Source organism: Lampetra planeri, chromosome 11, assembly GCF_965212315.1.
Source record: "Lampetra planeri chromosome 11, kcLamPlan1.2.h2, whole genome shotgun sequence".
NCBI classification, from domain to species: domain Eukaryota; kingdom Metazoa; phylum Chordata; class Hyperoartia; order Petromyzontiformes; family Petromyzontidae; genus Lampetra; species Lampetra planeri.
Genome location: NC_136117.1, coordinates 15,056,465 through 15,083,795, shown reverse-complemented (window position 1 = coordinate 15,083,795; position 27,331 = coordinate 15,056,465). Strand labels below are relative to the sequence as shown.

Sequence of the window (27,331 nt, the reverse complement as noted above, 5' to 3'; positions counted from 1 at the left end):
GTGAAGTCTTTAGGGGGGGTCTTTGCTGTCTATGTTGTCTGTATTGCCATTGTGCGAATGACTGCGTGTGTATTTATGCATGCTTGTATGTATGTGTCTCTCCACGTATTAATCACTGAATGCATAGCTATGCATGCTTGCGTGTGCAGTCATGTGTGTGTGCATATCTGTGCATGCCTGTGTTTGCATATGTGTGCATGGTCCTATCTGCCTTTATGCGTGTGTGAGAGTACGTATGGGTGCGTGCGCGTGAGTGCAGGTTCATGCATGACTGCGTGTATTTGATCATACGTTTGTGTGCGTATGTTTTTGTACAATACCTATGCATGTTTTAGCTACACATGCCTTTGTATAGATGTGCGTGTGCATGATTTCATGAGTACGTGTTTATATGTAAACATACCTGTGTGTTTATGTGCGCACATGCATGCACACTTACGTCTGTGGGGGTATGTCTGCCTGTACACGCATGTTCATTCATTCACCTCAAACTGCACCTAGCCTGGCACGAGCACTACGGTGATGCCACGGCCAGTTAGTGGCGAATAGCGGCATAGTTTTTTCCTCATTCATATATGCGCAAGGCTCTTATGTGAATGCACGTACGCATTTGCAAGCGTGTCTCTGCGTGTATTTGAATACGTGCGCGTGCCTGTGTGTGTGCGCGCGAGTGTGAGAGAGAGTGGAAACACACATGCAGCAGAGGCTGCTTAGCGTCAAACCCTTGGGCTGCCTTCGTGAGGTTGACGCTGACAGGGCGAGAGCACCGTGTGCCGCCTGTGCGCCGTGGCGACCGCAGACGCGGCGACCGCAGACGCGTTCCAACGAAACGGTGAACGCCAGCCGCAGCGCGCCGTAACAACAACAACAACAACAACGACGCGCGTGTGTAATCGCACGCGTACAGCGCGACGCGCGTCAGATGGACGGAGCTCGCGAGCGCGACCGGTGATCGCGGACACCAATGGGAAACGAACTTCGTGAAGCGGCCGCTGCGGCCCGGCTCGTCGTTTGTTTAATAATAATAATGATTTCAACTCGTCAAGCGGCGCACAGTACTCGCTCGCTCTCGAATGGAGAGGATGATATGGAGGTGCGAGGAGGAACCGCAGACAGACGGGAAGGCAGCCATGCGATAGCCGGCGCCAACAATTGCCCAAGCTCTACGGTCCTCAATATATTGAGGTGTTATTGACCAATTATTGAGTGTTACGTGAGAGAGGAAACTGGAGTGCACGTGTGCAAGGGTGGAAACGCTGCATCCCAGGCAGACGGAACAGGTGGAGTCCGCATTCTGCTGAGCCCTTCTAGGAAAAACAAGTCCAACACGAGCCCCGTCACAATGTCTCGGCATCCCGCTGTTGGGTCATTTACGCGGCACGTGGGTAAATCCTGTCCCGCTGGGTTCCGGATGGGGGGTACACTCACCCTAATGGCCAATTTTGCGATAGATTAAAAAGGAATAATAACAGCATGTTCACTGCGCTCTCCTGCCAGCATCTTCCGCGCAATATCACCCCTCCTTCTCCTTTTCCATTTCAAGGTTTCTTTGTTTGCTTTAGAAGCCGCGCTTGGACGGGATCCACGCGGTAATCCTGCCGCGAGACGGCTTGGCCGCATCTTGCGCTCGTCGTGAGATGCTCGGTGGTGTCTAACTGCGGCCCCCCGCTCCGCCTCCAAGCCCCGGTGTTTATCTTTGTGGGGGGGCCTGGTGGCCATCCCGATGAGCCGGCCGGCTCAAGAGCTTGCGAGAGAGAGAGCGATGAAGCTGGCCGGCCGGCCGACTGGCTGGCTGGCCGGCCGGCCGGCCGACCATCGTGAACCTTCACCGCGCGGAGCTCGCAGGATGTGGGGGGCGGTGAAGGGGAATTGCGCAGGGCCGACATGAGAGGGAGAGAATGAAAGAACCAGTCTCATTTCGCACTTTTCATTAACAGTTTGAAGTAATTGGGTTAACGAACAAAAATAGCGTTCGCTCTCCTGAATCAAAATTTGAATCGCAGTTTCTCATTCTAAGGAGAGAGGGAGAGAGAGCACGGCAGGGGGTGGGGTTGTATGCAGGAAGCTAAAGCTGCTGCAGATTACAGATTTCCACTCTCGCTGGCCCTGACTCAAATATTGGGGAAGGGAGGGTGGGTGGGTGGCTTGCTGGAGGGGCTCAGACCCCACGTGCGTGTGTGTGCGTACGTGTGCATGTGTGCAAGCGTGCGTGCGTGTGTGCGTATGTACGAGCTCTGCCGTGCCAGCCAGTACGTGCTTCTGGCTCCGAGACAATTAGGGCCATTTTCTCAGTAATCCGAAAAAAAATGTGGAGCCTTTAAAAAAAAATGACTGCATTATGAGCGCTTCTTTTTCGCATCAAGCGTGCAAGGGGGACACACTCGTCTCCCTTGCACGCGCACACACAAAGACAAGGGCCGTTAGCGAGCACCTATGATTGCAGACACTGCACGCAGTGGTGATGTTTACACACCACACCAGGTACTCGTTTAAGGTTGAGTCAACCTAGGAGAGGTCCATGACCGATTCAGATATCTGTCGCTAATGTTGGTCACGAGCGGGAATCAAACTCGGGTCACCAGGTTCGTAGCACAGTGCGCTAACCACTACACCACTGCTCCCCTTACGTTTGTACACACATGCACTCGCGCACTCGCTCACACATCACCACAAAGAGATTCAGTCGGCGATCTCCATTCACAGGGCGCCAAACGAAAGCCAGCGAGCAAATGCTGCTCGCCATTTCGCGAGACACGGCGCAATCACAGCGCTCCTTTGTTATCGCCGCCTGCCCTATTTATAAAATGTCCCACGGCAAAAATGAACAAAACAGAAATGAGAATCAACTGCCGCGATGCCGAGCTTTTTGTGGCATCAACGGCTTCTTGGGCTGTGAAGACGCCTTGACCTTGACGGCGACAACGGCGGTAACGGGGGCTCGGCAACGTCACAGCGCGTCGCGGCGTTCCATCCTGTGCGGACGCTACCGTGAGCCAGGGCAGATGCCCGGGGTCTTCGGAGCCACGTGGTGCTCCGCGGGACGACCACGTGAGTGGTAGCGATGGGCACAGGGTTCTTGCCTTCTGCCAGAAGGCATTTTGCACTTGGCGCATCATGCGTTGAGCGCGCCAACGAGAAGCGTGCCGCGCACGCGGGAGGTGCACGCGGGCAAACGCTGCTGTCCGATTGTTTAAGTCGCCGATGCTGCTTCCGATTTATCGGTTCGATTTTTCGACTGCTCGGATGATACGAAAAGCCTCGGCTCTTCGTTTTAATTTGGCCCGTGTAATCGGCCACCAAAACAGTAATCGATTGCATCTGTGGCCGAGCAATCGACTCGTCGTTTAATCACGCCAGACGGTCGTCCTGCCAGGCGAGGCCATGCCACACCCGCTGTCGGGCCGCAACGTGGCATGTGATGGTAGCGGGCACGGCGCAAACCTTCCTTACACCCCCCCACCTTACCCCACCACCAGGCACGGATTGGAACCGCCATGCCGTGCCAGCCTCCCTTGTGGCCACAGGAGTGTGAATGAACCACTGCTGGATTACACAACCGTGACTGGTGGGGGGCAGGGGGGGCGGGGCTAGAGGAGGGGATGGGGGTGCTCCCAACGTCCCTTTTTAATTTTCATTCTGCGGGGTGGCGGCAGGTGTGGTGACGGCGAGCGCTGTAGGGGAGTACCCGTCGCTCGCTCGCTCCGGAGAGATGACGGCATCATTCTTGCGTCTCGTCGCCACGCACGGGCAGCGCTCGTGATGTTTACAGGGCCACGTTCCCCACGGAACGTTTCCCCGCACGGTAAAGTTAAAGCGCCGTAGGACTTCGACTGTGACCCTAACCCACGTGACAATGTTTGTCGGTGGCTCATCCACAAACACCTCACCAAGGGCGGTCTTGGTTTTTGGACGCTTATCACAGGATCCTGAGAGATGGCATTGGCTTTGGGTAAGATTTCATCCAACAGTGGATTATTAATGTTGCTTTGCTTCCATAATCTAGGTTTTTTTTCTTCGGTTAGATCGCGTAAATATAAATGTGTGGTTAAACCCACCACCAACCGACAACCAATTAGGAAGGTTTGTCACGTAAACAGAACGTGCCAATTCGTTACTAGTACAGCACACCAGTGTGTTGGAGAGCAAATCCACAACATTTACAATCTGAGTACGACGTTTTATTTATGCGATCTAACCCAGAAAACCTATATTATGAATGATATTGGTTGCAAAAGCTTACGTGTTAAGTTGCTCTGCTTGTTTACCTGCAAGGTTTTGACAGTAGTTGGCGGTGTTGCTGCTGTGTCTGATCCCAATTTGTAGTAATTTGCAGGTACATTTTTTAGCATTTGGATATTTGGCCTATACCAACAAACACATGGCAAACGATGATGGCCGATGATGATGATGATGCCAATCAATGGAGTTGCCCAGCGCCCCTCCGCCCCCCCCACCTAAAAATTGTCCACCCCGGGTGGCCGGACCGCGGTACAATGTGCTTTGTTTGGTAATCCCGATGGAAGTTGTCACCCTGCTGGAAGCCCAAGCGCGCCCCGGCTAATCCCGGATCCCAGGCTTCGGAAAGGGGGGGCCGTGCCTTATCTCTCAAGACACCCACGAAAATATAATTTCTCGGGTGGCCCTCGGGTCAGACAACGCGACACACCCGCCTTTGGCATTGTTGGTAATTTAATTTTCTGCCGCGCGCTCGGCCGGATGAATCCCCCCCCCCCCCCCCCCCGCCGCTAGCAGCCCGAGTCGGCTTCCTCTCGTCGGCTTCGTATCGTCGGCGCTCTCGAGACTCTTGGCTCGCCGGCTGCCCCCCGCGACCGGAGGAAGGAGGAAGCCAATTCGTTTAAAGCGTCAACGAAGAGCCCAGGTGCAATGCCATCCCTCCGGCGTGACCGCGGCCGCGGGGTACAGACGACCTCTCGTCAAATTAATTTTGACGGCACGACCTCCGGAGTCGAGGAGTCGAAACGTCTCGCCGCTCCAACAAGTGATTGGTCCAAATTTGATCAGCAGCCCTGAGAGAGTGGTGCCAACAGAGTTGTACTCGCTCAGAGTTAACACGTGAGACTCATGCACATGCATCGACTCAGATGCCATATACTCACACACATTGCGAGATTTTAACAACTTGGGTAAAATAATGGATGGGAGGGAATTCCAAAGTGGAGCAGTGTGAGGGAAGATAAGTGTTGCTTGGGCGGTTGTTGAACACGGTTTGGATGAGACAGAATGGTAGGGTCCTCAATGTGGGTGGAGAAATGAATGAGTGAAGTTCACGTGAACAGTGACCATAGCAGTAGCAATAGAAGAGTTATAAGGAGGGAGCTGACCGTTGGTGAGCGAGTGACCGAGTTTGTGCCGGATCATCAATCGTGGTGCGTGCTAGAACTTGAATAAAAACCGAATTCCACTGTGCACGTAAGACTCGTGACAAGCATCTCATGCCAGAAGCACGAGATGATTGACATCAAACCCGAATGCGACCACGCTCACTTGGTAAGAGGTCCTGTGCTTGACGTTAAACCACTACAAAGTGTTCAGACGACTACTCATCTGGACGGGTGGCACCTGCATGATCACACCTGCAAGCAAGCCAGCTTCCTTGGGACTTGCACTACAAAAGACAGCAGTGCATGGTGATGTTCAGGTGGTAAACGTTCAGGCCACACTTGTAACCGATGCACAAGGAGTGCGTTCGCTGGAGAGCTCTTGCGACGGAAATCCATGCCGCTCGCTCTGAGCAGCCCTCGCGTTTCCGTCCTCCCTGCCACTGCCATGCCACCCTCACCTCGCTGAACCCCGATACGGTATCACGGTCCCGTCACCTTGCATCGGTGAGCACCCTATTGTCACGGAGCGGCGGCACCGGCACAGCCTGTGGCGAGTGATTGAGACGATGGCACTGAGACAAAGGGCGACGCGATGGCAATTTGAGCAACTCCCCCGCGGAGCGCATCTCCGCCCTGTATAGTTGCTCTCCACTGCCGGCTGACTGGCATCTCAATTTTAGGCCCTCGGATGGCGGCCTGGTATGCCGGACCACTCGGCACGGCGAAACCGAAGATTAATCTCATTTACCGTCGTTCTTTTTTTCTCCTTTTCGCGCACACTCAACGTCATTTTTATCACGAACTGCTGTCGACGAGAGGCACCGAGGGCCTCGCTCGGCCGGATCAATGCGGCCGAGGATTACGGCGCGTACGTTTTTTGTCCCACTCCATCTGCGGCCGGCAGCCTCCACGTGCGGCCCCTCACAAGAACGTTCATTATCTCGCAGAGACACCGCCATTTAAATTGAGAGCTCAATGCGCCGCGCGCCAAGCCCTGCCGAGCCGGCGCTCAGCTTGCGATGCTCGTTACTGAGCGGCCGTCATTATCGGAACAAAACACCGCGGGCGAGCCGCTGTCACTCCGCCTCGCAGCGGAGAGAGCCGCGCCGCCGCGATTCCCGTCTGCGCTCGCTGTGTTCCCAGCTGTAGATATTATCCAGACACAAAATAGATTAAAATCGCGCGTGATTTTTGGTTGCGGTTCTCTCCCCCCCCCCACCCTCTCTCTCTCGTGCTCATTTTTCTTGTTTCGCCGTCGAGAGGGAAAAAGAGCGAGCCGTTATGTATTGTTTGGATTACGCGTCCCGTCCCAGTGCTGCGCTCCGATAATTTCCACTCCGCCAAATCTGGACTCCTTTAGCCGCCCCAAGCAGTGAAAGTGTTGGCAGGATTTTTATTTTATTTTCATTTTATTTATACAATCCTGTGTTCCCTGCAACGGCTGTTGCCCTGTGTGGAGAGCGACGCAATTTTTCATGGTTTTTTCTTCACCACCTTAACCCCACATCCACAAGGCCGTCTTCACCCACAGCAAGCAGCATCAAACAGAGTCTCCCCCATTTCCCCATCCCCCCCACCACCCTCCCGCTTGCCCACTCACCCACCCGCCCACCCTCGCGCCATCTCTTTGTTAGCGAGAGGCACGGGCTGACAAGCCCTGAAAGCGAATCGGTGGCTGTGGCATGAGCTGGGGAGGGAAACAGGAAGGAGGCGTGCAGGGGAAAGGGCTCTCCTTGTTTAACCCACGCAGCTTCAACCGCCGCTCCGTGGCCAGGACTGGACATTGCAAAGGTCCCGGCTGCGCGGTGCAGCTTCCCTTGCAGCGGGCGGTGCGGTTCGTTCATTCGGAGGCGACGGGACTCGCGGCGGCGCACACCGCCGCTACCGGGACCTGCGCTGCTCAAGCGTCCGCCCTCCGCGGCCGCATCTTGCGCGGCGGTTGCCAAGGTGGCGGCCGTGAGCAATCAGGCAGTGGGGCCGTGCCGAGGAGCGTTAATAACGCCACGGAACCAAGTTTCGACCCAACTATCGTGCAAAGCTGGTTAGAGCGGGCAGCGTTGTGACAGCTACTTGACAGCGCCTCCCCTCTCCCCCCTGCCTCCCCCGTCCACCCGCCTCAAAAGGCCTGAGTTAATAGGCTGCCAGAGAGGACTGTCCACTCACAAAAACCTATTCACCTTTCTCTTCCAATTTACGGGAGCTTGTAGCCGCTCGGCAACCCCTCACCTCGCCCTCGCGTCTCTCCCCCCCGCCACCCCGCCCCCCGCTGTAACACTCGCTCAAGTGTTAGGGCATGGAGCCATGAGATTTAGTGCATGCGAAATCCGTGGGCCCCCGTCGTGCCCGTGCGCGAGCGAGTGCGAGGTTGCAGGTGTGCTTGTGAATTTTGAGTGTGAGCTCGTGAATGTGTACCTGTGGGCGAGCGTGCGCGTGTGTCAGCCCCGTGCCTGATAAGAGTACATGCGGGTGAGCATATGCGCACGTCTGTACGCATACGCACAGACGCGCGCATATGCGTGTGTGGGAGCGCGTGCACATGCCGGTCACGTGTCAATTTGTGTTTGTTTGTGTACGTCCTTGTGAATATGAGCGCATGTGAGTCAAGATGCAGATGCGTGAGTTTTCATGCGTCTGTGCACCAGTGTGAGTGCGTGTGTACTATATTATTCTGTGTTAGTATGATATCTTAGTCTATACATGTGCATGAGTCTGTGAGTGCGTGTGCGTATACTTTATTACGTGCGTGTCTCTGTTTCCACCCTGCTGTGTGTATATGTACATATGTGTACAAGTGGGGGATCTTTGTCTTTATATTATTCTCCGAGTACGTGCACACGCTCGTCTGTGTGTGGCCAAAGAGGCAGTGTAATCGGCAGGCGTCGAGTGAAACCTCTGGGGAGCGCTGGTGCTGGCGACGTCCCCGCAGGCCGCCAGCGCCAAGCATTTGCCAGGCCCCATCACTGCTCCCCGCCACCTCCGCCGCTGTCTTCCCGTGCCGGGCCGTGCCCTGCTGTGGCCTACGAAGCTGTAAATATTTCTCGCAAAACCCCGGAATCCGTGCCCCGTTCGGCGCCGTCCATCCACCGGAACATAAACGCCGGCGGTGGTTTATGGCTGCTTGCGGAAAATCTGAGTCCCATCGCTCGATCTCAATCTGTCCGCATCTCGCTGCGAGTGACGCGGATCTGTACACAGCCGGGGTCCCACGGGCTTCGTCCGCGATGAGAGGGCAACGGGTGGCCGATCGGACTTGATTGATTTTTTTTATTTTATTTTTTTACCCAGTTACTGAGCACAGGCCCAAAGGCTCAAATTGCCAAGCGGCCAACAACAAACAGCACTATCGAAGTTGTAACAGATCAGAGTGCAACACGTTTCTTGAATTGAGCGAGGTTATTAATATTATTTCAAGAGTTTTGGAAAGAGACGATGACGGGAGGCAATTCCAGAGTGGAGCAGTGCAAGGGAAGAAGCCACTCAAATTTTTCATCTTCTTGTTTTTTTCTGGCTCCTAATTATTTAGGTTTTTGTGTGGTGAGCGTCTTGCCACAAGATGACGAACATTCGGTTTGGAACCCTCGCAGAAAGCAGTGCAGAGTCCATACAGCATGTCGGAGAATGGTCTTTTGACCATGCCGCCACAGACTTACAATTGCGTCTTAAGCCAAGTAGGTCGTGCCTGCCACCCGACAGCATGCCCTGCTGTAGATGTGTTCACCACTTGTCTCATTAGTTCACGCAGCTGGACGATGGCCAAGTCAAGTGAGAACTCGCCGTGCTGGTGCACCCGGTTTAATCACGTGCGGCGGAAACTCGGATTCGAACCCAGGATCTCAACGGCGTGTGCTGGCTCGGTGTCTCCGACACGGCCATTATAAACCGTTGAGTCAATCCGGCCACCCATCTGCGTTACTTCACAGCTCCCTCGCGCGCTGCCCCCTCACCCAGCGTGGCCCGGCAAAGCTCGTCACCACCCACGTCGGCACTTTGGCGAAAAGAGCCGGCATCGTGGAACAGTTAATTCATTACACGGCTGGCCGGTATAAATATTTAAGAGGCATGGCGATGGTGATAAAAGGTCTAACTCTTTCTGAAATGCAACGTAAGGGAGATCGGTCCGTATGAGCCTCTCTTTAAATCTTAATGAAGAAGCAAAAGACTGCGGCATTACGCCGCTCGCTACGGACCGCCCTAATGCGCGCGGCTAACGAGGATGGAAAAGGCCAGCGATTGGGCCGGCTTATTACTCATCGGGCCTCTTGACTTTCAAATGACTTTCAAGCATTCTCCAGGCGTGGTTGCCGGAGAGAGAGCATCTTCAGAGGGCGACGTTGCACGTAATGCGCTTGCCGCTTCCTGGAGAGAGCGAGAGCGAGAGAGAGCGAGGGAGAGAAAGTCATGCACATTGCCGGATGGGGTCGGGGTGCCGTTTGTTGTGGATGTAGCGAGCCTCGTCAAGCCCAGCGGCGGCTCCAAGCGCCACTTGGAGGAGGGAACAAAGCGCGCCATGGGTTTTGAAATCAGGGGAGGCACGGAGTGGTGGATTCAGCGAGATTCTGAAATGCGACAATGGTGATGATATTGCGGCCGCCAGTGCCAGCACGACCGCCAGTGCCAGCACCACCAGTCATTATCACCACGAGCTGCACCTGCACCACCAGCAGCGCCAATCGCCTTTGCGCTCCACCTATGAGACCGGGTTCTCCTGGGAAGCTGCATTCTCCCCGTAGGGTCTAGAAATCATAGATGACGAAGGCTCTGCCCGCGTATTCCAGTTTTTCGACCAATTCATCTGCACGTGCAACTTTAGATCAGAAAGTTGCTGCTTGCCTCGCGGTTCGTTGCCTCCTCGATCGGGAACCAGCCTTCCACGTTTCACTGTCGTCGGAAGCGCTACCGAAACCAGGCACGCTACCACCCACCGCACTGACCGGTTCGCTGGAACACGGAAGAGGTCTTGGCCACATCATATCCCAGATGAGCGTCTTATCACTCGGGGATTGACCGCCTGCCTGAGCCAGCACCGCTGTTCACATACCCGGAACCTGGCACCGCGCCACCCGCTCCCACCGCCGCGGCTTTGGCAGTAAACGAGCGGGCGGGCGGGTGGGCGTGTGGGTGGGCGATGAGTTCGTAAATCAGAGCGTCTTCCTCAAGACCAGTATTCATGTTTTCCTCTGTAGGTGGTACTGAGCCACTGATGGAAATTCCGAATTTCCATAGCAGAGGTCAAGTCTATTCATTTCGTGGCACTTAAATTACAAGATGTTTTGAAACCAGCTGACAGCGGGACACGCAATGAGGAGATTTGGAAGAGAACATGGTAGCTGAGTGTTGCAGGCAAAAAAAGTGGTCTCCATGGGTCCGGTGACCAAGGGGAAGAGTAGATGGTGGGATGTTCTTAGGGCAGATCTTGGAGACCATGCGTCTACTGTACACCAGCTGCAGATCTGGGGTAGGGTATAAAGCATTGGCGAGGTGCGTGGCATCAACATCTTTGGCCACGGTGACGTCTTGATCTTGACTCTTGTTTAGCATGCGTGCGGTTTGTGGGCCGAGTTTCACACACACAGCCCGACGGACCACAAAGCCTCCTGCGGTTCGCTCGCCGGCCTTGAAAAGCGCGCGTTCTGCGTCCACATCTGAGCCACCTGTTGCATTATCCGCCAACTCTCGACCCAGCCTGGCGGTGCTGGGCTTGCCAGCGAGAAAGAAGAACGTAGGCCGTGTGGGGGGGTGGCCGCTACACAGGGGCCATCACGAGCGCCAGTGAGGCGCGCGGGGACGTGCCGTGCCCTCGCCACGCTCGCCCGTCGCCGCTGTTTTGCTTGAGCGTGGGCGCGGACTATCGCATTTCTGGAAGGCAGCGGGGACCCCCCTCCGCCTCGCCGACCGGTGCTCCCGAATTCCCCGCGCCCCCCGCGGAGACCCTGCACCTGCCTAATTGGCCATCTGAGCCGGTGGCGTCCCCTCGCGCCATGTTCACCGGAGCGACACTCAGGGGCCGATGATCCTGCTGCCCCCTTCCCACCCCCTGCCCCCCCCCCCCCCACTGCCCTTTTGCCTCTCCAGCTCCTCACCCCGACCATTGATTTTTCACAAATTAGAGACACGTGGCTCGCTACACGTAGCGTCTCCACTTTTATGTGAGCGTTCGTTCGTTAGCGAGTTTATGTTTACGTTGTGTTCTTTTTATACAAGCGTGGTGGTAAATATCCCTCTTGGTGAGGGGTACTTGTTTACGCAGCAGAGATTTAAAATTCAAAACGTGGGTCGTGACTCTGTTTTTTTAAGCCTCTGCCCATTGACAGGTTCTTGGCTCAAATGCCCACCATCATTTCACTCCACGCAAACCCCCAACTCTTCCCTCACATCACCCAGCAATGGCGCAGAACATCTCGGGTAAATACAGTACAGAGTTTATTTATTTTGCAAAATCTAATCTGACGTTAACTGAATAGATGCGTGTTCGTTCCGGACACAGGTGCCTTCGTGTTCCACTTCCATATGAAGCAAGCCACGTGGCGCATCGCGTCACTGCCTTCGAGGCGCTCTGGCCATCTCTCGCGCTGCACGACAAGCGGGTTTATTTTCGAGTCGTACTGCGGGCTGTTCAGCAAGATGTCCGACGTTCCCCTCCACGTGCTGGGAGCTTGTTCAGGATCTGAATAGTTACCCAAAGCTCCCAAGACAAGGAGAAAAACGTCGGGCATCGTGCGGAACGGCACGCGGCACAACCCGAAAGCACAGCACGGAGCTGTGCGACACAACCGCGACAGCTCCATGCACAGCAGCGTCCTCGTTCAATTTGTTAATCTTCAGAGGCCTCTAGTGGGAGAGCGCCGCTATTGCAAGCGATGCTTGCCCTTCTGCCCCTTCCGTGGTCGCTTGACCTCGGCGTTTTCTCTGCTCCGTCGATGGTGACCTTGGCTTGCGCGACGGTGCGAGATGGGACGTGAAGGTGGCAGGGGTTAGGGGTGACGTTCCCCCGGAGGAGTGAGCGGTCTTGCGGACGGGCGTGATTTAGCGGCGCCGCAAAAGTCCAATTTGTTTCCAGAAGCCGGCTGCGTGAGCTTGGCCTTCTTTCAATATCGGCAGAGCTTTGAACCACCGTGAAAAGAATGCATCTTACAATGTAATACAATTTGGAGCTCAAGATGATTGTGTGGACACGGTGGGGATTTCATTTTATCGGGAGAGGCAGGCGATGTGTCACTTTGTGAGTTAATGGGTCTCTGTCATCGTGGGTCTCTGTGTCTATGGGTCTCTACATGGCTATGGGAATATATGTGGGTTTAGTGGCATCTGTGCGAGTCTGTACAATACAAGTGGGATTTCTATTGCGTATAAATGCGACCGCTTGTCAAGATGCTGTATGAGCACTGTGGGCATGTTTTATAAAACGAGGCAGTCAATCATAGAGACTAGACTAACAGAGCGACCCATAGACTCGCATAGACGCACAGGGAGCCATCGACTTTTGATAGAGATCAACAGATTTGCATAGAGACCCACAGACTCGCACACATTCCTCTAGACTCCCATCAAAGACCCACGGACTCGCATAGGGACCCACATATTGACATACAATCAAATTTTGGATTTATACATGGGGAGTCTAAAACGTGACCGTCTAAACAGCGGCAAACTTATTGAGCGAAGAGCGCTGACGTTTTGAGGTGTTGTAGAGGTGCGTTTGAAGATGGGACAATAAATAAATTAACGGCTTTCGCTCTGACGGCACGTACAAAAGTGATGGACCGGCACCCGGCTGCCCAATTTGAAGGTGACGAGTCTGCGGCCACGCTGTAATCTCGCATAAAATCGGCAGAAATGAGAGATTTCGGTAGGGCCGGGTGGATCGTGCGGAGGAACGTGCCTCCCGAGACGCCTCCGCCCTGCAGGGTGTGCGCGGCGGTGCGTGCTGCGTGCGTGCTGCGTGCGTGCTGCGTGCGTGCTGCGTGCGTGCTGCGTTCTGCGTGCGTGCTGCGTGCGTGCATGCGTGCGTGCTGCGTGCGTGCGCACGAGTCGGGAGCATGTTCCCCAAGGGCGTTGATTCACGAGCGTGCGTCTGTGTGCGCATGTGTGTCTGCAGTAGCGCAACGGTTAACGCTACGAACCCAGGGACCCAAGTTCGATTCTTGTGCGTGCTTATGTGTTCGCGTGAAATGCGGGTATGTAGATGTGTATTTTTTGTCTTTATGTTTGTATACGTACAAACAGGCGTGTTTATGTGTGCGTTCATGTGTATATTTACGTGTCCATTCGTGTGTGTGTTCATGTTGCTCTCCGGGTGTGGGGAGCGGTGGCGAAGTGGTTAGCACACTGCGCTGCAAATCCAGAAACCTGAGTTTGATTCCCGCTCACGAACAAAATCAGTTCCGATTATATGAACTGATTCTGATCCTCCCTTAGGTAGATTCAGCCTTAAACGAATACCTAATATGTGTGTAAACATCGGCACTGGGTAGAATCCCTACCCTCTCGTGTGCCGTGCCGGCCTTAATAGGTGCTCGCTGACAGCACTTGCCCCCAACAGCCTGTTCAAGTCTACACAAAGAATCCTTGTCACTGTCGTTTGTATATGTGTGCATGCATGAGTGCGGTCGCACGTGTGTGTGTGTGTGTGCGTACATCCACGTGTGTGTGCGCGCTTGTGCGTGTTGTCCCCAGGGTGCCGTGGTTGTGGAGAAGTCGGTCCAGGACCTCATGAACCTGGTGCATGACCTCAGCGCCTACTCGGACCAGTTCCTGCACATGATCTGCATCAAGCTGCAGGAGTACCGCGCCATGTGTCACGCGGCGTACAGGTGCGGTGCGCCATGTGTTCTACAGGTGCCGTGTGCCACGCGGTGTAGAGGTGCCGTGTGCTACCGTGTAAACAACTGGGCTTCCGACTGGATGCATTACCTGACTCGCTGTTGTGCGAAGAGAACTCGGCTTCCGACTGGACAAATGACCTTACTCACTATTGGACAAGGCACATGTTTCACTGTTAAGCCGTGAGCTCACTCACTATTGGACAAGGCACATGGCTCCCTGTTAAGCCGTGAGCTCACTCACTATTGGACAAGGCACATGTTTCACTGTTAAGCCGTGAGCTCACTACTAAAAGGTATGGAAGCCGGCTAACAATCGGGCAGTCGGTCTGTCGTTCAGCTCGGCAACATGTAAACACCATGTGATTCACCACGTTCATTCGCAGTTTTTATTTCATCATCGTGATGTAGTTTTTTAACACGCTCCCGCATCCGCGCGTTTGTGCCGACGGGCGCGCGTGCCGCAGTGATTCCCGTCCGCCTCCGCCCTCCCCCCTCTCCCCGCGTTGTCACTTCACTCAGGGCCCCGACACATGCACCCGCCAACTCCCAGCCGTGCCAAGCCACGATCGCTCGCAGCCTCCTGCTCCTCCTCCTCCTCATGATTAACGCTCGCCGTAGTGGAAGGAGAGCAGACGTAACAGCGGCAATTAATCTGTCATTACACTAACTCGGCTTTTGTCGCGACTGTGCCCTTCTGATTAACGGCCACGGTTAGCACGCCCGGCGCTCCCCCCGTCCCCTCCTCCCCCGGCGGCAAGGCCCCTGTAACCTGGCACGGTCGGTGGTGCCACGGAGAAAGCAGTAGGGACCTCAAACTCGCGTCAGAGGCGCGATGCGCAGCCTGGTTATCTACGCAACAAGAGGTGTGCGGTCGGATTGCATCTTCTCTCCAAGTTGTTCACCGCTCGAGTCTGTGAACGAATGTGTTGGGCTCGGCAGTCGGGCGGAACGTGACTCGCCAGTGCTCGGCTCACTCGTTCAAATCCCTGTCGGGGGTCAACTCGGCCAATCACCTGCCTCCCAGAGTAGATACAACAAGTACCTCTTTGTGAGATGTCAACAGTGGCTGTTTTGTTGGATAGACTGGCCTTTATCATAGGAATGTGGAATTTTCACTGATATGAGAACCCCCCCGCCCCCCACCAGTGCTGCTACTGCCGGTAGTGCCAGGGTACCCAGAGGCATTCCATTAACAGGCTGTGACCTGCTGAGCAAACTCAATTGCCTTGCAGCCACTTCCAATATTTCCATGTTTATACAAATGCCATTAAGAAGCATTGATTTGGAAAGCCCACAGGATTTTAGATTAAATGGTTTATTCGTCTTCCGGGGATTAAACACCTTTGTCTTTTTTACATGTATACATTTGTAATAAATTGTCCCTGCTCCATTGGCCCATACGTATGTTTGATTACATTACAATAATTAAATCAGGAGTGCACTTTATTTGCTCGCAGAAGGATGCCGGCGCCAACAGCCTCGCCGCACGCTTTCACGGCGGCCATTAACAACGACCCCCGGCGCGGTCGTTCGCTAGAGCCGGCCATCGTGCGCCTGTGTCACGACCCACATTTGATAAAATCACCTGCGGGCACCGCCGTGATGAAAGGCAGCGGCCGACATGCCGGGCGATAAGGCGGCCGTCGCCGCCGACATTTTAACACGCATTATTTATTTATTCCGCGCGTTTTTTTAAGAGCGCCGCTTTTAACGAAGCTCTCGGGGCGGCACGCAGGAGGCGGGGGGGCGGGGGCTGTCTGGAGGCCCCGGGGGCGGCCGTGGGCCCCACTCGTCGATCGCGCCCCGCCGTGAGTGCCCGCCTCTCAAGGTTACGCGCCGCCTGAAGGCCGCGCCGCTATCTCTGTAACGGGATATGTCACTGAAGCTAAAGGTTAGCTCCATTAGCGGCAGCCTCTATCGGTTATCGGATTAAGAGCCTGGCGAGGACCGTGCGGGCGGTGGGGAGGGGGGGGAGCGGACTTAGCCTCGGCCTAATTGACTGAAAAGAAGTAGCTCAACTCCGAAACAATTTACTTACCGGCTGTCATTTTCCGGCGCATCTTATTATGCTGTACGTACGGCATCATTTTGCCAGGATGAGCCACTCGCTCCGTAACACAATTAAAGCGCACGAAATGAAACCAATTACAGCTCGTTGAGCCCGCTCCCCGCTTTATTAACCCCGCGAGCGACGCCCCGTCGCGGGGTGCCACGGCCCGTTCCGATGGCGATACCCGACGGACGCGACGCTCGTTTTTTCCCAGCGCCGCCGCTGGGAAAAAACGAGCCCGCGGGCGTGCCGTCCAGGGCACGGGGCCCTTCCGCCGAGGGCCGCCGCTGTCGGAAAGCGTGTAGTTGATCTGGCGAGGGTCGCACGGATCGCGGTGGCGCCGGACTATGGCGTGGCGGCAGTTGCGGCGGTGACGTGGTTAATTCGAAGGCGTGTGATTCTCATTAAAAGCCTGTCTCGCTGCTAATCCGTCAGGAGTCGCGTGTTTGTTACTTTCCTGTGAGGAGCGGCGGGGCCTGGACTTATCCGCATCGACAAGGGGATTATCGAGATCACGACGCACATTTAAATTCAGACGCATTTATTTATTTTATCTTATTGTTCGTTCCGTTAAAGCCGCTGTCCCGGGCGCTGTGCGACATGTCGCTCGAGTGCACGTAAAGGGCGCGCGGGCGCGCACGCGATATACGTTTACTGCGGGCTGCGGGAATGTTTCTGCTGGAGACGGCGTAATGAGCGCATCATTTGTAACCTAATGGAGAAATGCAGGCCACTAATGTTGGCCGTTAGAATTAAATGTGACTGAAATTATGTTAATGATGATTGTAGCGACCTTAATGAGAGCGCTGTTTTCAGAATTAATGGCACCGCTAATGGAAACACACGTACGCGTCGAGTATCTGGTGCAAGCCTCCGACTGAGCTGTGAATCCAAAAACCAGCCGGGGACTGGAACAAATAATCGGTAGAACCGTCGGTGCAAATATGTTCGGCGACAATCTGAAACGTTCCCTAGACATTTATAGACATCTGCAGGCATCATTAGGCATTCACAGACGTTTAAGTCTATCCAGAGACACCGTAAAACATTCAGAGACGTTCATGCACATTTTCAGACATTGCAAAATATTCACAGACAATCAGACACTAACTCATTTAGATCATTCAGAAACATCCATAGACATGTTGACGGGTTGAGAGACATTCACAAACTTTCAGACACTTTCAGAGACATAGCTCAAAAACTTTCCTGAAAGATGCCCGACACATCAAATTACTCCCACCCCACTCACATTAGTCACCATTTGTTCTCCACTCAATAATTGTGCTATGGTTAGCCAGGCACCTGCCATAGGAATGTGGAATTTCTGTGAACAGGAGAATGAGTGCCATGCTCATTTGAACAGCTCTACCATGCCATCTCTCCTCCACACTCCATAATGCATCGACAAGCTCACCAAAGCAGCAGCAGCACGAGTGAAAAATCTTGCTGGGCCACCAAGGCTCGCTCCCAGGGTCACCACCCTCAACAAGAGGGCGATATACGACGCTCTCCCCAGTCTTGTCAGTTTCATTGTAGCTATTAAAATATTCTACTACTCGGAACGTTCTTGTCGGACATTCTTCTTCCCATGAAATATTCCAGTTTTGTTTTGCGCACCTTGGAGGTGGTGCTCTTCTGGCAACGCCCCGACTGACCTCTGTTCCGACCCCCTGCCACCCCGTGCCGCCCGCACGGCCGCTGACAGGAACATCGTGGCGGTTCACTCGGAGGACCGGCTCGTGATCAGTGCCTCCTGGGCCAAGGACGATGACATCACGCGGCTGCTCAAGTCTCTGCCCAACTGGACCAACCTGGCGCAGGCCAAGCAGCCCCGCGCTCGCGGGCAGCAGGGCGACACCAACGAGGAGGAGTACACGCGGTGAGTGCGCGGCTACAAAGGCAAAGGTCCCCCCTATAGCGTTTAACAGTGTTGGGGAAAGTGCTGTTAGCGAGCACCTGTTGTTGTCAACGCGATGCCCAAGGGGATTGTGGGGTATGGCCAGCAACACACTGGCCACTCATTGAAGCCAAGGGAGGCCCAGGATCAATTCAATGCAGATATCACTTTCCGCCAATATAATAAGCCTCGACTAAGAATCAAATTCAGGTCACCAGGTCCACGAAATGGCTCTCGCCGTCTCAAAAAGTGACAGACGAGTCGTTATCCAGATGATGTCATGCTGTGGGTGTCACTTGCAAATGTTCTCATACAAAATGTCCGCAGTGACATCACTAACATCAACGTGACAGATCACCGGACTGTAAAACTTAAGTCTCTTCTTCCTCATTAACCAAACTTCACACTTGTACTTGACAGTTTTGAGACATTCAATCTGGGTGCTAATTTAGGAGAAGAGTTTCTTTAATTATTTTCTCCACAGTTTTGTCCAAATCGCGTGCCATTGGCATCACGTCATTAGATGCAGAATCTGAAACTCTCACGGAAGCGGATGTCACAGCTACCTCCGAGATCCCGTTGTGATCGTTGTTCAACACAGTAAGGAGGGGGCGGGGGGAAGCAGCACTTTCCCAGCCGCTCCGCCACCGCCGGCCTGCGTTTACATCCTCACTGGTCGTGCAGAGCAGTGTAGGTTGACTGGAAGACTTCCTCCTCACCGTGTCCACAAAGACAAACATCCCCCCGATTGCCTGTAGGCAAGTTCTGTTACTGAGCACCTATGAAGGCCGGAACGGCACCACGCCCGGCCGCCTTAATCTACCCAGTGGTGATGTTTACGCATCGCACCAGGTTCTCATTTGAAGGGAGGCCCAGAACCGGTTCGGATAATTGTCACTGGCGTTGGCCGTGAGCGGGAATCGACATCGGGTCGCCGGGTTCATAGCGCAGCGCGCTAACCACTACACTTCCACTGCCTGTGCGCACGCACACGTTGATCACGTCCTGCCAAATGCTCGCAAGTTGATCAGAGGGGCACAGGGGCCCGTTGTTTGTAAGCCAGCAAAATAAACTTTGAGCTGGCTGCAGACTAATGAGGGTTGCTCATTACAGGCCGAGGCTGCCCTTCCTACCGCTGGTGCTGCTGCCACAACCTAACTACGCTTTAATCATCAGGTTTTTCTTGAAATAATTTCTGTTTATTTTTTCTGAAAGCTGCGAATGAATTTGCCATTTTTACACAAGAACTAAATGAGTTTTGGGTGCAGGACGATATTCGAAATTTGACGAAGTGGATTTAATTACCTCTCCCTCCATGGCTGGAAAGCCCTCCTGAGCTCTCTCGGCCTGTCTCCGAGACACGGATCGTTATTGTGAATCATCACCATTAGCGCGATTGATGCCGAGAAACTTGAGCGAGGCAATTAATGCACGACGAAGGTGAGACAAAGGGTTGCTCCCCAGCGGCTCCAATTATGGAAGATTAATGGTGGAGCCGGGGAGGTGTGCAACCCTACTCGCGCACGACCGAGCTCCGACGTTACATTAACCGGTCGGCAGGCGCGCGGCAGCGCAGGTGCGCGTGCCGTGCCGTCCGGTTCGCGCCTCCTGCGCCGGCAGCCCACGGCCTCCCCCGTGGGGTCGCTGCGAACATTCGGAGCGGCGCAGCTCGTCGGGGGCGCGGTGACGGCCGGGAGGCCGAGGGCCGCCACCCGCCCCCGCCGGATCCTCGATCGTTTCCCCGCGGTTCGCGCGACTCGTAGGGGCGGCGGGAAGCCGGCCCGTCGGACCGGAGCGGCGGCGCGGCCGAGGGGGCGGTCTCGTTGAGGGGAGCGTTAAACTGTCCGATTGTTTCGCCGTCCCCCAGATGGATTCCCTCCGTCGAGGCCGCGTTGGAGCTAGCAAATAGTAATTTTACAATGTAATTAAATTGAAGATGGGGGTCAGGCCGCGGGTAGGGGGAGGTGACGGGGAGGGAAATGGGCAGAGGAGGAGACCGTCCTTATGGCGCGTGAAAAAAAGATTAATTTTCATAATGTTCTGGCCGCCGCCTTAATTGTAATTGTATTGGTGCCGAGCGCGGGAGACGCGCTCCCCGTCGTTAATAACGGCGGGGCGCTACGATTATTCGTGCTTAAGAAGCCGCGGTTGGCAGAGTACTTCTGTTCCTCGTTATAAATAGTGGTAATTGGACTTTACGAGGTTTTAAAAGGCATAACTTTAAGGGGTTTTGCTTGTCCCCACAAGCGCTCCACTCGTTCACTTCGCTACGCCGGCACTTCTCACAACGCCAAGCGCATGTACCGTTTCCTGGTCCTATACCACGATGTTTCCGCAGAAATGGAAACGGCAGTAAATGTGAGAGGCTTAAAGTGTCAGTGTGTGCGAGTGCGAGAGAGTGTGAGAGTATGTGTGAGCCAGTGTTTGTGTGACCCGCCTCCACGTGTGCCGTGCCGGCCTTCATAAGGCTAGCTAACAGCACTTACCCCAAAAGTCTGTGAAGGCTATACAGGGTACCTTTATATTTGTTTGTGGCAGTAAACATTGCTGCTGCAGGATGAATAGGTGTCATTCCTTGACATCCACATTTACATTGCGACCAATGCTTACATCCGCACGTTTGTTTTGCTGTGCTTGTACGAGTGGGAGGTGTCCTCCAGGGAGGGGGGGCTCCGGCGGGGGGGAGTGAGATTTGCGCTCGCACCACGCACGCCAAAACAAACGGACAAATCGCTCAAAACAAAACAAACCTTCGGGAATTCAATTAAATTACCGGTAAGCAAAATGTGCATCATTGGGTCCATTTGTCAGGCCAATTATCCTTGTCACCGGCTTGCCATTAATTACCAACGAAACGTTAGCGGAGCGGTTATCGGTGTGGCGGATGTCAATTTACGTGATGTCCGAGCGACGCCGCCCGGCTGATTGAGCGCGTGAGAACAAATTCAACGTTCGCCTTCATCCGGCCGTGTTTGGCCCTGGCACGTCGCCGCCTCCTCCGTCTGCGACCGTAAACCTCCCGCGGAAATTCCACGTTCTCATGGCGAGGGTTAGTCGGGCGTAAAGACGGCCATTGCAGAATCGCGACGGAAGGTTCTAGGCAGCGCAGCCAATGCCCGTCTCCCTCGTGCACGGCATCTGTCTCGGTGAGGTTATTGATTTGTGTTGATATTTGTTTCACTTCAGTTTGTAAAGTGATCTCACTTGCAATTGAAATGTTTCTTTATGGCGTTTGACATGGCTGTGTTTTACAATTGTTACGGTTTCTGCCCTTGTCTCTTTATTCGTTTTTGCAACTCAGGTCTCCCTTAAGAGAGCGGCGTTTAGCGTAATGGGGCTGTCTACGTCGCTCTGTCAATCCACTGCTAGATGAGGGCCTCCCCACACCGCACCGATTGTGGCGGCTATATTACCATCCTGTACCGCGATGGTCAGTGCCGGTTGGTGAAGGCAAGAATAGCTAAACATGGAGTCATAGCAGTACAGTACGACAATAGATGTTGCTGCACTGCCGTGTACTTCCCACCATAGAGCACCACACTCTATAATGCCCCTGCTTAGCTTCTGAGATCTCTGACGAGATCGGGCGCATTCCAGATGATTTGATGGGAGGAATTCTCATAAACATCGTCTCTACCACTGCGTGGGATGTCGCTGCCGTGCTACGCCGGAGCTCTCCGGCACACTTGTGGGTCCTACTCTACGGCATTGGGCACGATGTCCAACGTCTCGCTCCACGTGCCCGGACCTTGTTCAGGAAAATCACATTACTCCCAATTGAATAAATTGCCAACCCTTGACCGGGATTTGAACTCTGCACATTCAGTCCACGAATCCGGCTTGCTTACCGCCGTTACCGTTTGTCCGCCTCCAGCGCCATCAACGCGAAGGAGTCGGACGTGCTGACGGGGAACCTGGGGGAGCAGCTCATCCCAGAGCAGGCCATCCTGCGCGACCCCGGCGACCTCAAGGCCCTCGCCAACCTCCACGAGAGCCTCGAGTGGCTCGCCAGCCGCCTCAACGGCTTCCTGGCCGACATCCCCGCGGCCCCCGGTACGCGACGACGTGGCCGTGGGGCCTGCAGGCGGTGCAACCGTGCCGGGCGGGCGGGGGATGGGCCACTTGCAGGGTGATGAAGTGTTTGTTGGGGCCAGTCACTTGTCCAGGAGATGGGGGCCCCGTTTAACTCCCTGCACCGGCTCCCATGGCGACTTCGCCACGGAGCACTTCGGGGGCACGCATGGCGAGGAAGTTCACGCGCCTCACACACTCGCCGCACGCAAACCGCACACACGCGCACCGCGTCACCGCTGCTCACGCGCACGAGACAAAGATCCCCCCTATAGTTCCTAAACGGACTTTTGCGGCAAGCGTTGTTAGCGGGTAGCACCTATGAATGCCGGCACGGCACACTAGGAGGTGGGTGGTCAGCACCAAGCCCGGCCGCCTTTGTCTTCATTGGTACCTACAATCCAACGTCATTTATGAACCCCGATTGATGCACTGCAGGATTCACGTATTTTCGCAAAACATCATCCCTTACTGTGGCGCCACAATCCACCTCGCTCATACACATGCCGCGCACACACGCGCACACACGATTGTTGTGACCTGCAGCATGTAACGTGAGCGGGAACCCTTCTTGCACATCACCGTGAGCGTTGACACCTCTGCGCTGTTATTTACTCACTTAGTCTCGGCTGTTGAGTTGAGAGAGGCAGCCAGCCTTTACACTGACGCGCTCGGCTGTGAATGGATCACGTGTTTCTGGGAACCTAGCGCCTTTTGAGTGGGATGGATGGATATTTTGCCAGCTTGTGTTCATGTCAACAACATCTATACCCTACCCAACAGCGCAAACAAGTCCCCCCATCGGCGTCACCCGGAATCCAATCCCCGTGTCCGAATGCACACCATCGTTTGTTCCCTTGTTTCCCTGTGCCTCTGTGTCTCCGTGTCCCCGTGTCCCAGTGTTCACGTGCCCCTTTGTTCCTCGTATCCTAACTCCGTGTTTCCGTTTCACCATATCCCCGTGCTCACATTAACCCCATGCCCCTATGTCCACATATCCTCGCACCCCTGTATCACATTCTCTCTGCGCCCTCACGTCCTTACGTCCTTGTGTCTGCTTATCTTCACGTCCTCCGTGTCTCCACATCGCCGCGTCCCCTCTATCCCAGCGCCCCCGTATCTCCACGTCACCACGACCACGTGTCCACCTGTCCCCATTCCTCCATATCTCTGTACCCCGATACGAAGTCATCACCTTGTCCCTGTGCCCCCATGCCCTCCCTCGTGCCCCCACGTCTCCGGCCCGTGCGCGTGCCCGCGTCGCCCCCCCCCTCCGCACCCCAGTCCAGGACACGATGTCGCCCGCTGGCTCGGAGTCGAGCCCCGACAAGGACCTTCTGTCGGTGCCCGAGCAGATCCTGAACACGCTGTGGGGGCTGACGCGCGAGTTCCAGGACATGGCGGACCGCTGTCTGCTCGTGCTGCACCTGGAGGTCAGGTGAGCGGCCGCCACCTTCTCCACCCGCCCCGCCGGCCCTCCGCTGGACTCCGCCGATGCCACGTGCGCAGCTTCTCGTTGCGGGATCGAGAGGGGTGGTCCCGACTCAGGAAGGCCTCCGACCAGCAGTGGATTGATCGAGGCTGGTGATGACGATACAGCTCGTCATCAGTCTACTGCGGAGTGTCACCGTGCCACGTCACTTCCAATCCTGACACTGTAGGAGTGCCAAGGCCTTGGTGCTCCGTTGGGTCTGAGATCAATCAACCATTGGCTTGCGTGAACAGCCAATATTTCCAATCCATTGCTGGATGAGGGTCTGCCCTCCCCCATTGTAACCATTGTGGAATGCCTCTCGTGCGGGTGCAGTGGGGTCAAGTGTGGGTACTCCCACCTCTTCCAAGACATCTGGCCAGCGTGGTGGAAGAGTAGGCCAAATACCCTCTAGAGGCACTCGTCGAGTTCCCCTTAGTGGAGGCCCTCCCACCAGCAGCAGCGTGAGTAAGCATTTGCAGGGCTCCGCCTTGACCTCTCGCTTGTACGTGTGCGTGCGTTCATGTCTCCCAGGGTGCACTGCTTCTATTACCTGATCCCCCTGGCGAAGCAGGGCAACTACGCGATTGTGGCGAACGTGGAGAGCATGGACTATGACCCGCTGGTGGTGCGGCTCAACAAGGACATCTGCGCCGTCGAGGAAATGATGAACGCCAGCCTGCAGCTCCACAAATTCCAGTACATCTTCGAGGGTGAGCCGGCGTGTGGACGAGCGTGCGTGCGAGCGTGCAAATGGGTGAACCGGAGTCTTCACAGATTGTCTTACCAAAAATGTGTTAAATTATCACATTTCGGGGTCATAAGTTTGGAGAAGTGGGCTTCAAAGAAGAGCCGGCGCATGCAGACTGCAAAACTTTGTTCATTACAGGCTTAAAGAATCACCTATCCAGCGTGGGCTACGAGCGAATACGTTCGTTTCAACGGAGGTTGATAGCGTCGACGCGTCAGTTCGTCTGTCTGTCTGAGACGGGGGGGGGGGGGGTCACGATAACTCTCGCACAGCTGATGACTCTCACATGCATGATTCTCTGCGTGTATCCTAAATGTAAAAATCGATTTTAATCCGTGAATCGGCACCGCATCACCGCGCGCCGCGATAGACAAACCCGGCGGGGTGGGGGGGGCGGCGGTGGCTCGTCACGCTCGCTGCGTCCCCCGCATCCCCCGCGTTCCGTAACCTCTTCCGCTCTCGTCGCCTGCAGGCCTGGGTCACCTCATCTCCTCCATCCTGATCAACGGCGCCCAGCACTTCAAGCGCATCAGCGAGTCCGGCATCAAGAAGATGTGCCGCAACATCTTCGTGCTCCAGCAGAACCTGACCAACATCACCATGTCGAGGGAGGCCGACCTCGACTTTGCACGGTGAGCGGCCAGGGTTCAGTGACCGCGACCTTTTTGCCGCGTCCCATCGACAGCAAAGTGCGGGCGGTTGGTATGCGGCGCTCTGTGTCAGCCATCGTAATGCCCAGCGCAACAACGGCGGGGATTGCTCGCTCGCGAGCGATAAGTGTTTAGAATTAACAACGCACGCAGAGGTGTGCACAAACGTACATTTCTGGCGTGCGTAAGGCGCACACAGCCTTTGCGCACGATGCGAAATCCATCGGCATTTCCTGAAGTGCATTATGGTCCTATCGTCCTATCTCACCAAAATACATTTGATCGCAGTAGCAATGATAGACAACTGTGGAACGCATACTGCGTTGCCAGTGTTGCACAAGCACAATTAAAACATTGATCACCTATTGATTATCATTCTGCTTATTTACCCAAGAAAGCTTGACTGAATCTCAAGACTATTTTTCAAGAAGGTCCTGTCAAGTTATCGCAGTAGGGGGGCGATTTTGCTGCTACCATGTGTGATCCCAAGTGAGTAATATTCAGGCAATGTTTCAGCATTGGGATGGGTGGCCAATACCGGTTGCATTGTTTTTGTTTAGCTATGGGAGGAAACCGGAGAACCCAGAAGAAACCCATGCAGAGCAGGGGGGAGAATATACAAATTCCTCACAGACAGGCGCCAGAGTCGGGAATCAAACCCAGGCTCTCGGTTTGTTTAACAACGGTGGCCTGCAAAAGGAAAACGTAATTGGCGACGTGATGTAAAATGGCTCTAGTTCACAGCGTGACGTATTTACAAGAGAAGAGTTGTTTGCTCTTTAAAAGGGAAGGCTTCTGATGCTAATGAGCTGATTTACATGAAGGTCCAGACCAAGGTAGAGAGAGGTGGGGGAGGTGTGTGGGGGGGGTGAATCTTGCGAGCAGCCGGCTAAAGGCACCGCTTTAAATTTTAGGCGCAATTTCAAAACGTTTTTTTTGCGTCAAACCCCACAGGGGCCGCCTCAACCGCGCCCCCCCCCCGCCCGCGCCCCGTTTGGCCGGGGGTCACAAACGGCAACCCGTGTTGGCACTCCATGCCGCATCGCCCACGCGGAACGCGGCCTCCTGCGCGCTGCCGGTGGGGTGGGGGGGTGCACTCGGTGAGCCGCGCAAATCACCTCGAGCGCGGAGGCTCGTTACGCCGCTCTGCGCTCGAGCCACGGGCACTGAGCGGCGGCGGAGCGGCGTCGCCCACGGGCGGCGAGGCCCGGCGCTTTTCGCTTGGCGAGGGTCGGCGGGTCGTGCAGAGATTTGTGAGACTCTCAAGCCTGCCGCGAGTATACAAGTTGGCCAGGACAATGGCGGTCCAGCGAGTGGATGAGTCCATGTGCACGGAGCTCCGAGTGTTACCTCCTCACAATTCGCCGTGGGTTTTCTCCGGTTTCCTCTCTCACGAAGCCAAACTCTCATTAATCGTGGAATTGGCCAAACAAGCGCAGTGTCGCAGGACCCTCCTGGAGTGAGTCTTGGGACTGGGTGAGGTCTTCGTGGATGAACATTGTTGTCGTCGTGGTTACAGCCGAGCGGTTCCTCCACCGCCTCCACGACCGGGAGCCGTGGTGGGCGTTTGGTGGGGGACGTGACGAGGGACGAGGGTGGGTGGATGGGGTAGGGGCATCTGGACAGGGGGGGACCCCACGTGCTAACGAGTGACAGGCCACACTAATTACGCTCACGTGATGCGCGTCAATGTTAACGACACGCGCGGGGAGACGTTCGCCCAGCTGTGGATTGAGAATGGCTCGTGATAAGATTTAAGTTGATGACGATTATGATTATGATGTTGCAAAGCATAATTGTGTAAACGCGGTGTAATTGCGTATGTGCGGAGCACCCATGTGAAAACTGGAATTATATAAAAAAAACAAGATAACAATAATAATTATATATATAGGGTACATATAATCAATGCTGTCACTGATGATCGCCGTGACAATGGTGGTGCCGACATTGCTGACACCGCTAATGATAGTGAGGCTGTGACGGCGTTGTGTGCGATGTTTATGCCTGTCCAGGAAACACTGCCGCGTGACTTGCGCAATGCACGTACGTGTGTGTCGTGGGGAGCGGTGGCGCAGCGGTTAGTGAGCTGCGCTACAAACCCGGCGAACCGAGTTCGATTCCCGCTGCCAGTCAACGCCAGTGACGAACGAACCGGTCCTGGGCCTCCCCTAGGTCGACTCAGCCTCAAATGAGCACCTGGTACGGTGTATAAATATTGCCACTCGGGATATAAATGTGGCCGGACAAGGTTGGTACTTGGGTACCCCTCGT

The 27,331-nt window shown here is 54.9% G+C and overlaps 1 protein-coding gene across 1 annotated transcript in view; it reads left to right on the top strand.

The window, feature by feature from the left end:
• EXOC4 (exocyst complex component 4) overlaps positions 1–27,331 on the top strand; it is a 106,383-nt gene that overhangs the window by 75,942 nt on the left and 3,110 nt on the right. The window contains exons 12-17 of the mRNA XM_078598996.1: positions 14,016–14,152; positions 17,923–18,096; positions 21,989–22,167; positions 23,470–23,623; positions 24,191–24,369; positions 24,880–25,039. Of these exons, the coding sequence (XP_078455122.1) occupies positions 14,016–14,152; positions 17,923–18,096; positions 21,989–22,167; positions 23,470–23,623; positions 24,191–24,369; positions 24,880–25,039 (983 nt within the window). The remainder of the gene's footprint in view (positions 1–14,015; positions 14,153–17,922; positions 18,097–21,988; positions 22,168–23,469; positions 23,624–24,190; positions 24,370–24,879; positions 25,040–27,331) is intronic.